General features: G+C 41.1%; 1 protein-coding gene across 2 annotated transcripts in view; it reads left to right on the forward strand.

Moving 5' to 3' along the window:
- Positions 1–257: 257 nt before the first annotated feature.
- TPP2 (tripeptidyl peptidase 2) overlaps positions 258–13,416 on the forward strand; it is a 54,855-nt gene continuing 41,696 nt past the window's right edge. The window contains exons 1-7 of one of the 2 annotated variants that reach the window (XM_055701899.1): positions 258–497; positions 6,826–6,954; positions 8,707–8,802; positions 9,216–9,320; positions 9,970–10,094; positions 10,810–10,973; positions 13,026–13,180. In XM_055701899.1, the coding sequence (XP_055557874.1) occupies positions 336–497; positions 6,826–6,954; positions 8,707–8,802; positions 9,216–9,320; positions 9,970–10,094; positions 10,810–10,973; positions 13,026–13,180 (936 nt within the window). In that variant the 5' untranslated portion in view covers positions 258–335. The remainder of the gene's footprint in view (positions 498–6,825; positions 6,955–8,706; positions 8,803–9,215; positions 9,321–9,969; positions 10,095–10,809; positions 10,974–13,025; positions 13,181–13,416) is intronic. The other variant, XM_055701900.1, reaches the window with a different exon arrangement.

Genomic DNA, 13,416 nt, shown 5'->3' on the forward strand with positions numbered 1-13,416 from the left:
CCTGGGAGGGGGCTACTGGCCCCCCTCCCGCCGCTGCCGTACGCGGCCCCGCGCTCCCCGCCCCGCGCCACACGCCCTGCGCCCGCCGCACCCCCTCGGGCCCGCAGCCCGCCCCGGGGTCTGGCACGTGGAGCACATCGCTCCTCTGATTAGCTGCCGCCACCGCGCGGCTCCATTGGTCGGTTTAGTCCCGGCGCTCTCGCGCTTCTGGCCGCGAGAGGGTGCGCCTCCCCGCGGATTGGTGCGGCGGCACCGCGCATGCGCCGCGCCTCGGCCTCTCCCGTGCTGCCGCCGGCTGCGCTCTGGCGTCGCGCGGACCCGTCTCCCTTCCCGCTATGGCGGCCGCCATGGAGGAGCCGTTCCCTTTCCACGGTCTCCTGCCCAAGAAGGAGACGGGTGCTGCCGCCTTCCTCGCCCGCTTCCCCGATTTCGATGGGCGGGGGGTTCTGCTAGCTGTGCTGGACACCGGCGTGGACCCAGGGGCGCCGGGCATGCAGGTAACGGGCAGCGGGGAGGAGCCGCTCCCGGCGGCGGCCCTGAGTCACGGCGGCGGGGAGCGGTGGGGGGGCGCCCGGGCCCTGCCGGGCTGCCCCGTGGCGTGGTGGCGGCCGCGCTGCCGGGGGGGCGGGGAGCGGTTATGGGAGCGGGGATGGGGCGTTAGTGCGGGAGCGGCCATGGCCCCCGGGCGGCCCCAGGCGTCGTCGAGGGCGGGGGAGGCCCCTGAAGGGCTGTCCCGGGGGCTCGCTGCGGGTCTGTTTGCTTACGGTCGCCGCTAAGTGTGCGTTCGCGTGGGCTCTGGTGCGGGAGGGCGGGGGAACCCTGTAGGCAGGGTCTCCGCACCGGTCCCTTCGGGTGTCTCCGTAAGGATCCTCCTTTTAAGCCATTCGCAGGCGTTGTATGGTACTTAAGTCTCCTTGGTTACCTTCTTTCACGTAGAACGCGTTATAAAAGTATACTTTGTATTTTTGTTGAACCTTAGCGTTACTTCAACAGTAGGTAGTTTGAGGCTACAAACAGCTGCATAGATCTTTTACATGAGAAGTGTATTTCTGGCAAAATTTGCATACCTCTTCCTCAGTGTATTTTTCACGCGTTGTATCGCAATAACAATCTGTATCAAACTTGATTCTGCCAGCTGGTTTTGGATCTGCCAGCTTTGTAGCTCAGACTGCACAGTGATTGCCTTCATGGCCTTGATCTCAGTTTAGTAAATTCCTGTGTATGTGACTTTAACTTTGGCGCTTCTCAGCACTTCCTTATTTCTTCTTAACTCTTGTCTCTTAACATATCTTTATTGTTCAGTTTTGTATGTGGCCTTCTGTGTCACTGCAGCTTCCAATTTCTTGATGTGGCAGAGGAAGCTTTGAGAAATGATCAGAGAATTGTATGTAACTTGCTCGGATACTGCATCTTTTTTTTTTTTTTTATTTTAACTGAGCAGGGCCTGTGTTGGTTTCTGCCCTTTGGCACAGGTGCAGATATTAAAGTGACCTAGGACAGGGACCTAACTAACCCTGTGGATTTTTAGTTCAGTGTTCTGAAATGACTCCGTACGTGGTTCAGGTAAGGCAAAGGATGAGAGAAGAGAACAAGTTGGGTGGAAGGAGGGACTTGACAGCTGTAACTTCAATTGATTTAAACTGAAAGTAGTGCTATTGGCAAAAAGTTGTGTGTAAGTGAAATAGTAATTGGGAAGCTTAAAGAAAGCTAGCTAGAAAGCAAACAAGATAATACCGTGTGCAGACCAGCAAGTAGTAAAAGACAATTAGAAAGATGTGAATATAAATGGGTTGTGCATAGTTCTGAAGTTTCACACAGAAAAGCAAAAAACCTAAGTCTCTAGAGGTTACAGATGAGAAGTGGTGAACAAAAAAACCAACAACAAAAGTTTATGGGCAGTAGAGGGAAGCTTTGTTCTGAGATAGGTAACCCAAAGCTCATAAGGTGTATGTATGAACCCTCATGACCTCATTGTTGACCATACCAGTTTTCTTCACCTATTTTCTTTATGTGGAGGATGACATTTCAGGCAGCGAAGTAAAAGATTTTAGAGAACTCTTAGTGGGGGGATGTGCATGTGGATTTAATCTTGCAACGGGTGAGAGTGAATTTGTAGGAGTGTTAAGAGAAGCGTGTGAAGAACCTGTGTGCTCTTTCCACACTGCCCACTTACCTGACTTTGACTACTTGCTGACCTACAGAATGGGGAGGCTTTTTGGACAGGGTACAGGGAATTTGAAATTACTCCTCTATCTGTGGAATATTGGGCAGTTTACATTTTGCCTCCATGGAATAAGGTAGTGTCCTAAGCACAGACAGCGAGACAGCATAGCTGTACTGTGGCAAGTAGTTTCTAACCTTGGGACAATTTTATTTTTTTTTTTATGCCCCTGTCTTCTCTGTTGCTGCTTTTTCTTATGGTCAGTCTTATTGTCAGTTCTTGGCCTGACATGGACTTAGATCTATGAGAACTGAGTCAGTTGCTTAGAGGGAAGAGAAGGCATATGTGGCAAGGCCGGTAGGTATTACAACTTTGAGTTCAACTTTGTCATTAATGACTACAAGCCAAAATGAGTTACCCTGTTTTGAATATAGTAGGCTTCTTGGTGAAGACAAAACAGTTCATGTTTTGCTGCCTAGTGTCTCATTCCTGGGTAGGGTTCCTTTGTTTGTTGGTGTTATGCTTTCGTTTGTAAACACTGACACCATAAATGAATAGCACATGATCACTTAGTGAGGAACAAAAAAGATTTGGGGACAGACTTAAGTACTGGTATGTTTATATTCTTCCATTGACAGTTGCTGCTATAGGGGAGACTTAACAGACCTTCTTACATCAATTTAATTTTTCTATTGGTTGGCTTGCTTTGCCACATAAACTGTTAATCCAGCTTGTACATACTTTCCTTTTCTTTCTGAATCTTTTGTATTTTGTAGCCAGTGCCCTCTAGGGAACTCTTTTCACCTCACCTTCCCTTAGCTTTACATTCCACCTGTTCATGCCAGCTGTAAAGTTCAGCTTGTCTACTTTTTTTGTGCTAGTTATTTCCCTTCTCAGCCTTCTTGGTAGAATCTATTTCCTATCTGCCAAGTCATGGTTTGTAATGCCTTATTAAGGCACAGCAACTGATGAAATTTTAGGTGAGGAGATAAGGTATGTTTAATGGAGTGTTGCGGTTGTGTACATACAGTCTTTGTTCAACCCCACCCTGTCCTTTTCCTGTTGCTGTTGTCACTTCTTATATTTTACGATAGGTAACTCTGCTCTTCTTGCTTCCTGCGCTTTTGCTTATTTTGTGAAGTGCCTGTTGGATTTACTGTTTACTAAAATTAGCTTGTACTTTTATGAGAACCTTTTAGCAGTAGCAGCTAGTGTGGTTTGACTTGCTTTTCAGCACTGAGTTAAAAAAAAAATTGCTTTAAAATTATTTGTGATGATGATCAGCTGTCCTGTGACCAAAGTGCTTGTTCATCTCTTATTGCTGCAATAGCTGTTGGTTGGGATCAGTACCGTCATATGGCTTGGCAAAAAAATGCTCAAATGCATCTGGCTTTTCCTTTGGGATTGTCACAGATACAGGTGCTCCTCTACTTCTGTTATACTGATCACCTGCAAGGATTATGCAGATAGATTATTTTTAATGTGCTTAATTTACTAATTTATGTTTTACAAAGTCAGAGCTAATTTGAAAGTATGTTTTTCAAACTTCATACTAAAATGTATAAGCAACAAAATAATTTTGTGTTATTTCTGCAAATGGCTGTAGGTAAACCATCATATTAAAGGTGGAATTGGGGATTTTGTTATAAATACGATTAAAAATATTTTATAGTGTATAAAAGTTTTCATATTTTGAATTTTAATGTGAAGAGTACTAGAAGTGTCTTCTCTCTGTAATGAATTTATTACTTCAGGATTTTTCTGTTCACAAGAGAACTGATCAACTTCATTTGATTTTTAAAATTTTTCTATTTTTATTCCCCCCCCCCCCCCCTCAGAATGACAAGACTTGAAAAGGAAAACCCAGCTAACTCTTTGGGTTTCACTGTAGCATTACTACTGGTAGGCAGTATGCCAAACAGTGGTTCATGTCAGCAGAAGCAGCCATATCAGTTACTTGCACTAAATGACCATGACCCTGTTTAGGTCATTGCCATTAGGAACTGAACCTTGGGCCTTTGCACCTGAAACTCTGAGTTTCTTGTGTCTGACTGAAAGACTCAGGTTTGTTGATTCCAGTTGTATAAACTCACATGCATGTGTGGACCCGCAATTCAGCTAAGAGGCAAAGAGCCATATAGTGTAGGACTTGTGGGTTGCCTTCCTGGCTAGGAAACAACTTTCAAAACTACCCAAGCTTGCTACAGCATAAATCTGTGTTCTGGCCACCTGTTGCAGTATAACTTGTCTACTTCAAACAAGTCATCTTGGATTACATTTTCATTCATGTTTTCTTGTGCTTTGATCGCCGAATAAGTCACTCTGATTAAAGGCATACCGAAAAATGGCCAGTTCTGATAATCTCAGGTTTGGCTTGCAGTTGCTTTATTATTGGAGCAGGTCTTGACTTCTCTGTGAGAGGAGACTGGCATATGAAGGCATTAATTACAAATGCTAGAAAATTACATGGTTTGAGTGCCTACATACTGTGTTTTCCAAGTAAATTTTCACTGCTGTGTGTGTAACTATTCAGTAGATGTTTTACTAGGTTAACTAACAGTTTTCCTAACTAAACATGAATTTCTGTGAACAGAGAAAGAGTGGAAAGAATGTTGGCTTCTGTAATGGAAATTCTTCCTTAGCAAGCCTCTTTAAAAGAAGTGTTTATCACCTTCTTGGAAATTAAATAAACATCCTTTTCTGTGGTTGCTGTTAGTTTGGGATTTTGGGGGTTGGTGGTTTTTTTGTTTGGTTTTTTTTTTAGCTGTTTTAACCTGCCTTTATTTGTGGAGCAAGGTTGCTAGTTATTTTTCTGTTTGGATTTGTAGAGATGGTTTTTTTGTGTGTTTCAGGGAGTTTTTTGGGGGTTGTGTTTTTTTGTTGTGGCCTTTTTTTTTAAAAAAAAAAAAAACCAAAACCATGAGCATTTGACACCTTGGGAGTATTTATTTGTGGAGGCATGATAAAAGCTTGACCCTTGTCTTTATGGCAGCAACAGAGTGACTTTTATGAAACAGCTTGATCATGTTAACTTCCAGGAGCAGAAGTCGCAATTCCTGAGCATGATTTCAGCAAAACTACCTGCCATATACATTATGTTTAGCATCAGAATTATTGGTGGAGGATAATGATAACAATACCAAATATTTAAATGGTAGAAAGCAGCAAATGTTGCTGCTTTTCTGAACAAGAAGCTTCTTCACTTTCATTGTAGTGTGTAGGAGGTGTTGAGGAAATTATTGATTTCTTTTTTCAACGCAATCTTTAACGTAGAACTGTGAAAATAGGTGCATACGGCCGATTCATAGTCATAGAATAGATGGGGTTGGAAGGGATCTTTTAAAGGTCATCTAGTTCACCTCCACTGCAATGAGCAGGGACATCTTGAACTAAATCAGGTTGCTCAGAGCACCATCCAACCTGAATGGATGTTTCCAGGGATGGGGCATCTACCACCTCTCTGGGCAACCTGTTCCAGTGTCTTACCACCCTCATCATAAAAACTTCTTCCTTATATCTAGTCTAAATCTACCCTCTTTTTCTTTAAAACCACTACCCCTTGTCCTGTTACTACAGGCCCTATTAAAAAGTCTCTCTCCATCTTACTTGTAAGCCCCCTTTAAGTATTGAAAGGCTGCAATAAGGTCTCCCCAGAACCTTCTCTTCTCCAGGCTGAACAACCCCAACTCTCTCTGTCTGTCCTCACAAGAAGTGTTTCATCCCTCTGGATTCATTTTGCTCTTCCAGCAAATGCTGCTTTATATGGAGCGTAGTTTATTTGATGAATAAACTCATACAATACCTACTAGATGAAGCATGTCATTACAAGAAGATAACATTGAGTATTTTTGTGTAATGTTAAATAAAGTTTAAAAATACTAATCTTCCTCTTGGTAAATGTGTAGAAGGTTCCTCTAGGTGAAAATAACTTCAGGTAGGTTAGTGGTTTCTTTTTTGATGTTATTTGGTTCCCTGCAGCTAATGTAAAATCTATCAGGGCTAGTTTTCATTTAATTTGAGGAGGCTTTAAATTTATGCTCATAAACTCTTCTTAGCTAGGCAGCTCTCTTTCTCCTCACCCTAGTGGAAATACTCCTTGTACAGTATTAGGTGCATATAGCCATAGCTGCTAACACTTCAGATTGTTTAAAACATGAATCAGTATCCTTGAAACAGGAAAAATAAGATCATGGTGATTTGTGTTCCTTTTTAGTTTAAGCTCAGTTAGGACTTAAACTTGTGAGTGCATGTACTTCATTCAGTACCTTTTACTTTGTTAGTTGTGCAGTCATTACTGTAAAGTTTGGTGGTGTAGAAGCAGTGCAGCAAATAATTTGAACACAAATAGTTTTTGTAAATAGTTTTGCAAATGTAGTCTTGGATTTATATTGAGGTGCCTGGGCTTTATTAATACAATGTTGTAACGTGTTTCTCTTCCAAACCCTTTTTACAAATAGGTTCCTGAATTTATGTAACCAGAAGGATGCACACATTGCTCTTAGTTCACTGAAAATTTAGTTTCAAGTTGGTTTTATGTCCTTCAGTTAAAGGTTGGGTGCTTAAGAAAGTTAGTTGGTATTTTTATTAATAAACCTGGAAATACCAGGTAGGTACCTGAAGGGTAATCAACTACATTTTCAGGTTTTCTCTGTTCATATTTTCAGATAACAACTGATGGGAAACCGAAGATAATTGATATAATTGATACAACAGGCAGTGGTGATGTAACTACATCTACCATTGTAGAACCTAAAGATGGGGAGATTACTGGTCTTTCTGGAAGAACTTTAAAGGTGAGTATTTGGTGGTATAGAGACACCACTGGGCATCTTTTTCTTTCTTATTTAACAACAGATTTAGCACCTGTTCTGGTTTCTGCACAACTTCCTTTTAACCAGATGTTGTGGTTTGACCTCAGCTGGCAGCTAAGCACCACACAGCCACTCGCTCGCTCCCCCCACCCCCCACCCCAGCAGGGTGCGGGAAAGCGAATTGGAAGAATAAAAGTAAGAAAACTTGTGGGTTGAGGTAAAGACGGGTAATAATAGGTAAAACAAAAGCTGCATACACAAGCAAAGCAAACTAAAGAATACATTTACTGCTTCCAATTGGGCAGGTAGGTGTCCAGCCGTATCTGAGAAAGCAAGGCTCCATCATGTGGGACGGCTACTTGGAAAGACAAACAGCATGCCTCCAAACATGCCTCCTTCCCCCAGCTTTATATGCTGAGCATGAGGTCATACGGTATGGGATATCCCTTTGGTGAGTTTGGGTCAGCTGTCCTGGCTGTGTCCCCTCCTAGCTTCTTGTGTACCCCCAGCCTGCTCCCTGGTGGGGTGGGGTGAGAAGAAGAAAAGGCCTTGACGCTGTGCACAGCAATAGCCAAAATGTCTATGCCTTAACAAACTGTTTTCATCAAGAATCCAAAACAGCCCCATACTAGCTAGTATGAAGAAAATAAACTTCATCCCAGCCAAAACCAGCACATCAGATACTATCCAAAACTAATACTGCATTTGCTCATCTTCATATGGTTTGCTTGACATTTCTTTCATGTATCTTTATGTTGAATATTCTCTATAGTTGAATGGGAGTGTGTATAGAGTTTTATTGGGGGCTTTGTAGTCATTTAATTATTCTTTGTTCAAATCGGTATCTGATAAGGTTTTGGAAGTTGGCTGAGGAAAACAGGCCAACACGTTCTAAAAATATCAGACATGGTTCTGTCTTTAAAAGTTCTAGTATTTTCTACATTTGGCTGAACTACAAAAGGAATTTTAAGCTCACGCTAAATAGTTCTAGAGAATGAAAAGTCTGTGAGGAATTACTTGTAGGCTCGCTGCATTCTCACTATAAATAGAACAGAAATGGTGTAGAGTTCTCAGAAGGAATACAATGAGATCTGGTAGAGGTCTCAGCTATGTAGAACAGCTGATGTTACTGACATGTTCTTGACTGGCTGGTTAGATTGATGAGGTGATATGGGGGTATCAAATCTTTGAATCTCTCCATGCTATTTGCTTTCTTGCGAATTTTGCACAGAATATGATTGTAAGGGTGAATCTGTTGCTCTTTTTGCTGTTGTTACTAGGAATGGTGTATCTGATGTATTGAGAGTCTAAGCTGCAGCAAGATAGGAAATTGGGCATTTAGATGTTTGTCATGACCTCTAACCATAATACCGCTTCATACTAGGGTGCTTCTTTTCATTTATAGTACTATTATTTCTTCAGACCTCTACCTGATAAAGGCACTGCTGGGGCTGTATGTTACAAAAAGGGCAACTGATACTTTAAGGTGTTCAATGGCAGTGTCACATTAATTGGTACTGATTCCTTTGGAGCTCGATTGAAATCGCCATGTCATGTTGTTGAAACTTAGTGCAGTAGTTACTTCATGAAGACAAGAAATTGGCGATATTTGCAAGTCTGTTCTGCTAAGTTCTCTTCCACAGTGTTGACTTATTTGTGGATGTTGTTGTTTGGGTTTTTTTTTTTTTTTTTTACACCATTAGTTCACCTATTTCTGAATACACTTTTCTGCAGATTCCTGCAAACTGGGTAAATCCTTCAGGCAGATATCACATTGGCATAAAAAATGGCTATGATATTTATCCTAAAGCTCTTAAGGAAAGGATTCAGGTAAGAAATTACATTTTGCTTCTGGTGTATAATCATATTTTAGTGTTCTGATTCTTAAGTTTTTCAAGGAAACTGTACTGTGTGATTTGCTAACACATGTAGGCTGCTAGCTAGTTGAGGGTTATTCTCTTACTGATTTTTTGTTTAGTGTTGACATGATCCATTTCTTCTGTGATTTTTTTTCAGAAAAACAGGAGGTGGCCCTCCTCACAGTGGTCCATTGAGGCAAAAAGTCTAGAAGTTATTGATACCCCTTCCTTTTTCCTGAGTGGCAATTGAAGTTTATTTATAGTATTGTACTGAACTTTTTTAGCCATTGTCTCTCAAATCGGAATTTTCAAATTGTTTTTGTAGTCTTCATACTTTGTATACATATTTTTCAATGTATTGAGGAACATGGTTTTATTTTACAGAAGGAACGCAAGGAGAAGCTCTGGGATCCTGTTCACAGACTGGCTCTAGCAGAGGCCTGTAGGAAACAAGAAGAATTCAATGCTGCTCATAGCTCTCCCTCCCAGGTTTGTATACGTCTAAACTTTGCAATAATCCGTTACTGGTTGAGAGGAATAAAATATTTTATTAGATGAGTGAAGGAAAGATACTTGTGATTGTTTTGGTAGATAACTTACCAGTGTATCCTCTGATTAATTGTAAAAGTCTGTAGATGGGTGGTTGGTTGATTTGCTTAGTGTGTTAGCTTTCTAAAATTGTTGTCAAATATGAAAAGGGTATTACTTTGTAGCATATTTTTAGTAAGTTTTATTTTTAATAAATCATGCTCCTTTTGAGGCTGTCATCCTTGCTGTTGTCAAAACTGTAATCTTCTAAATATATCCTTTCTTTTGTAAACTAGGTACTACAATGAAATACCAGAAATAGCTCAGGTCACTTCTGAATCACTTAACGATATGTTAAAAAAACCCAAAACAACATGAAGGCTTTAAGTATTACCAATTATAGACATTGGAAATAGTTATTCATAGTAGACCAAAATAAATAGTGTGCCGTTGAAGACCTTTGAACGTCCAGATGTCTGAGACTCCTAGGGTAGTCTTAAATTCTTGATGAAGTAATGGAACAAATGTATAGCATCAGAAAGGAATATAGGATTACCTAACTTGTAATAATTTTAGAAATACTTTAACTGTATTTTTGTTGCCTTATTAGGTAAATAAGCTAATAAAGGAAGAACTTCAAAATCAAGTGGAATTGTTGAATTCTTTTGAGAAAAAATATAGTGATCCTGGCCCTGTATATGATTGTTTAGTATGGAATGATGGTGACACCTGGAGGTAAATGCCTAACTTGTCAAAATTGTCTTGTTCTCCACATAAAACAACAGCTTGCATTGAAGACTGTGTTAACTTTTACATCTACCCTCGTTATAGAGGTCTTAAATATTTTTTGCTTTAAAATAATCCTGCTGTATCACTTGAATTTCATGACAAAGTTCAAGTCCCAAATGAGATGGGATAGAATGAAGTTTAAAACAGCGTGATATAAAGTGTAAGCTTACAGGGTTTTCCTGAGTCAGAGTAAAATTGCTTTGAGTATCCATTGGTGATGGTCATGGGGAAAAAAAAACAAAGCAAAAACAAGCCTTTGGATAAACTTCAGGATGTAACATGGCACTTTTCTTGAATGATGATGCGCACCATACAAAACAGTTGGATAAGACTGTTATGTAAGAAGTTTGTGTACCAGCACTGAACAGCTAGCTTTAGTAAAATTTCTTCCTTGAAGAAATTGCCTGAACTTCTGTATGCATGTTTTTCAAAGACAGGTTTATTTGAATTTAGGAACATTTGAAATCAGTTTATTTAGAGTTCTTTGTAGTTTCTGAATCGAAGTGTAAACAACTAGCTTTAAAAATAGTGACTTAAAGGTAACATACCATAAACACAGCACCAGACTTCTTGAGGTCATTGTGGTGCTTTTTACTGGGGACAGGGGGAGATAACTAAAAGTTTACAGCAGCTGGAAAATTGCGTTTTTCTTTGTCAACAGAGCCTGCATAGATACAAGTGAGAGTGGTGACTTAACTAGCTGTACGGTGCTGAGAACCTATAAAGAGGCACAGGAATATGGATCTTTTGGAACATCTGAGATGCTGAATTATTCTGTGAATATATATGATGATGGAAACCTTCTTTCTATTGTGACAAGTGGAGGTAAATGAAAGTAATCCTAAGAAAATTTTGCTGCTGAGCAAGAATTGTGGAAAGCAGCAATTTATGTTGGGTTCCTGATTCTGATACTCCGGGTAGCTCAAAGCAGCTGTCTGAATACAGCGTTCATTACTATGGCTATCATTTCCTGAACTAAACCTATAATGACAGCACGTTACCAAACTTGCTTGTATTTTGGCTGAAATGGGTCAACTTGTGTTCATATATAATTGTACACATAGAACGTGTAAGCTTAGGTACTGCTTTAAGATGTTCCTGCATCTTAAAGCCTAAACTAGAGATCACCTTCTTTCAATGTACCTTTTTTGTTTTGTTTCGTAAATATAGGGTGGTGATTTTTTTTTAAATTTTTTTTTTTAAGCTACTGTCCTTTGTGCTTGTGCAATTTAACAATTTAAGAATCTTAAATGAGACATCCATGAGCAAAAGAGGTGTTGATCTATATTTCAGTTTGGATAAACTCTTTTTGTGATGGCAGGTGTCAGTATATCTGTAGCTTCAACCGTTCCGAACCCATATTTGTGTATTCTTCATATAGTCATGTTTTGTTTTGGAAGCATCCTCAGTGGTTAAGGTGGTATGGATGTATTTGATTTGAAAAATGCTCTCAATTTCTCATGAAATTATCCCATCTCAGCAGAACTGTAGAAGCAGTTCTGGTTTCTAAATTGCTGGTAATTTTTTTGAGAGATTCTTTTGTGTACTACTTGTGTGGGTTTATTTCTAACTTTTTTTCTTAATCTGCACTGAGTCATCTCGGACACAATTTTCATAACTTTGAGTAAGAAATGTTAAGCCTTTTGACTTAATTGCACTAAAAAAGTTACTTAATACTGCCTTTTTCTGTCAGCTGCCTCCTTTCTCCCATCAAAAAACTTTTATTTTGCAGATTGCTGCTTATGGCTTTATTTTTTTTTATTAGTATAATATGACATTTATTAAATGAAATTATTTGAACGCTGGGCTCATTTTATAGACTCACAGGTTGGAAAAGACCGTTAAGATAGAGTCCAACCATTAACCTGATGCTACCAAGTCCACCACTAAACCATGTCCCTAAGTGTCACATCTATGCATCTTTTAGATACCTCCAGGGATGGTGACGCAGCCACCTCCCTGGGCAGCCTGTCCCAATGCTTGACAACCCTTTTGGTGAAGACGTTTTTCCTAATATCCAATCTAAATCTCCTCTGGTGCAACTTGAGGCAGTTTCCTCTTGTCATGTCGTTTGTTACTTGGGAGAAGAGTACACCTGCCTACAGCCCCTTTCAGGTAGTTGCAGAGAGCGATAAGGTCCCCCCTCAGCCGCCTTCTCTCCAGGCTAAACACCACCAGCTCCCTCAGCAGCTCCTCACAAGACTTGTGCTCCAGACCCTTCACCAGCTCCATTGCCCTTCTCTGGACATGCTCCAGCGCCTCAGTGTCCCTCCTGCACTGAGAGGCCCAAAACTGAACAAGGATTTGAGGTGCAGCCCCACCAGTGCTGAGTGCAGGGGGACAATCACTGCCCTGGTCCTGCTGGCCACACTGTTTCTGACACAAGCCAGGATGCTGTTGGCCACCTGGGCACACTGCTGGCTCATGTTCAGGTAGCCATCAGCCAGCACCCCCAGGCCCTTTCCCACCAGGCAGCTTTCCAGCCGCTCTTCCCCAAGCCTGTAGCGCTGCGTGGGGTTGGTGTGACCCAAGTGCAGGACCTGGCGCTGAGCCTTGTTGAACCTCACAGTCGGCCTCAGCCTGTTGATCCAGCCTGTCCAGATCCTGCTGCAGTGTCTTCCTGCCCTCAAGCAGGTCGACACTCCCCCCGACAACTTGGTGTCTGCAAACTTAGCAAGGGTGCACTTGATCCCCTTGCCCAGGTCACTGAGAAAGTATTAAACAGGAGTGAGCCCTGGGGAACACCGTTTGTGACTGGCCACTGAGTGGATTTATAAACTTACAGCTCAATATGTGAAAGTTGAGCTGTAGTGCATTACATTTGTATAAATTAAGTGATACATATAAATACAGTGATACAACTTTTCATTTGCTCAGGAGCACATGGAACACACGTAGCTAGTATTGCAGCTGGGTACTTTCCAGAAGAACCAGAAAGAAATGGTGTGGCTCCTGGAGCTCAGATTCTTGCAATCAAGATTGGTGATACAAGACTAGGTACAATGGAAACTGGCACTGGTCTAATAAGAGCTGTGAGTATTTTACTGAATAAATGATTAAATTCAGCAGTGTGACTGAATTGTAGAACATTCTCTGTTCTACTTGCTTTATAGGCTGTGTGCATGATTCTACAGTATTTCCAACAAAAATATTTCAACAACCAAACACAAAACCTCACCCCACCCCCAAATCCTAAACAGACAAAAATAACCAACCAAAAAACCCTGCAAAACCAACTAGAATATATCTTAAGACTAATGTTTTAATA

This window comes from Falco cherrug, chromosome 2, assembly GCF_023634085.1.
Source record: "Falco cherrug isolate bFalChe1 chromosome 2, bFalChe1.pri, whole genome shotgun sequence".
NCBI classification, from domain to species: domain Eukaryota; kingdom Metazoa; phylum Chordata; class Aves; order Falconiformes; family Falconidae; genus Falco; species Falco cherrug.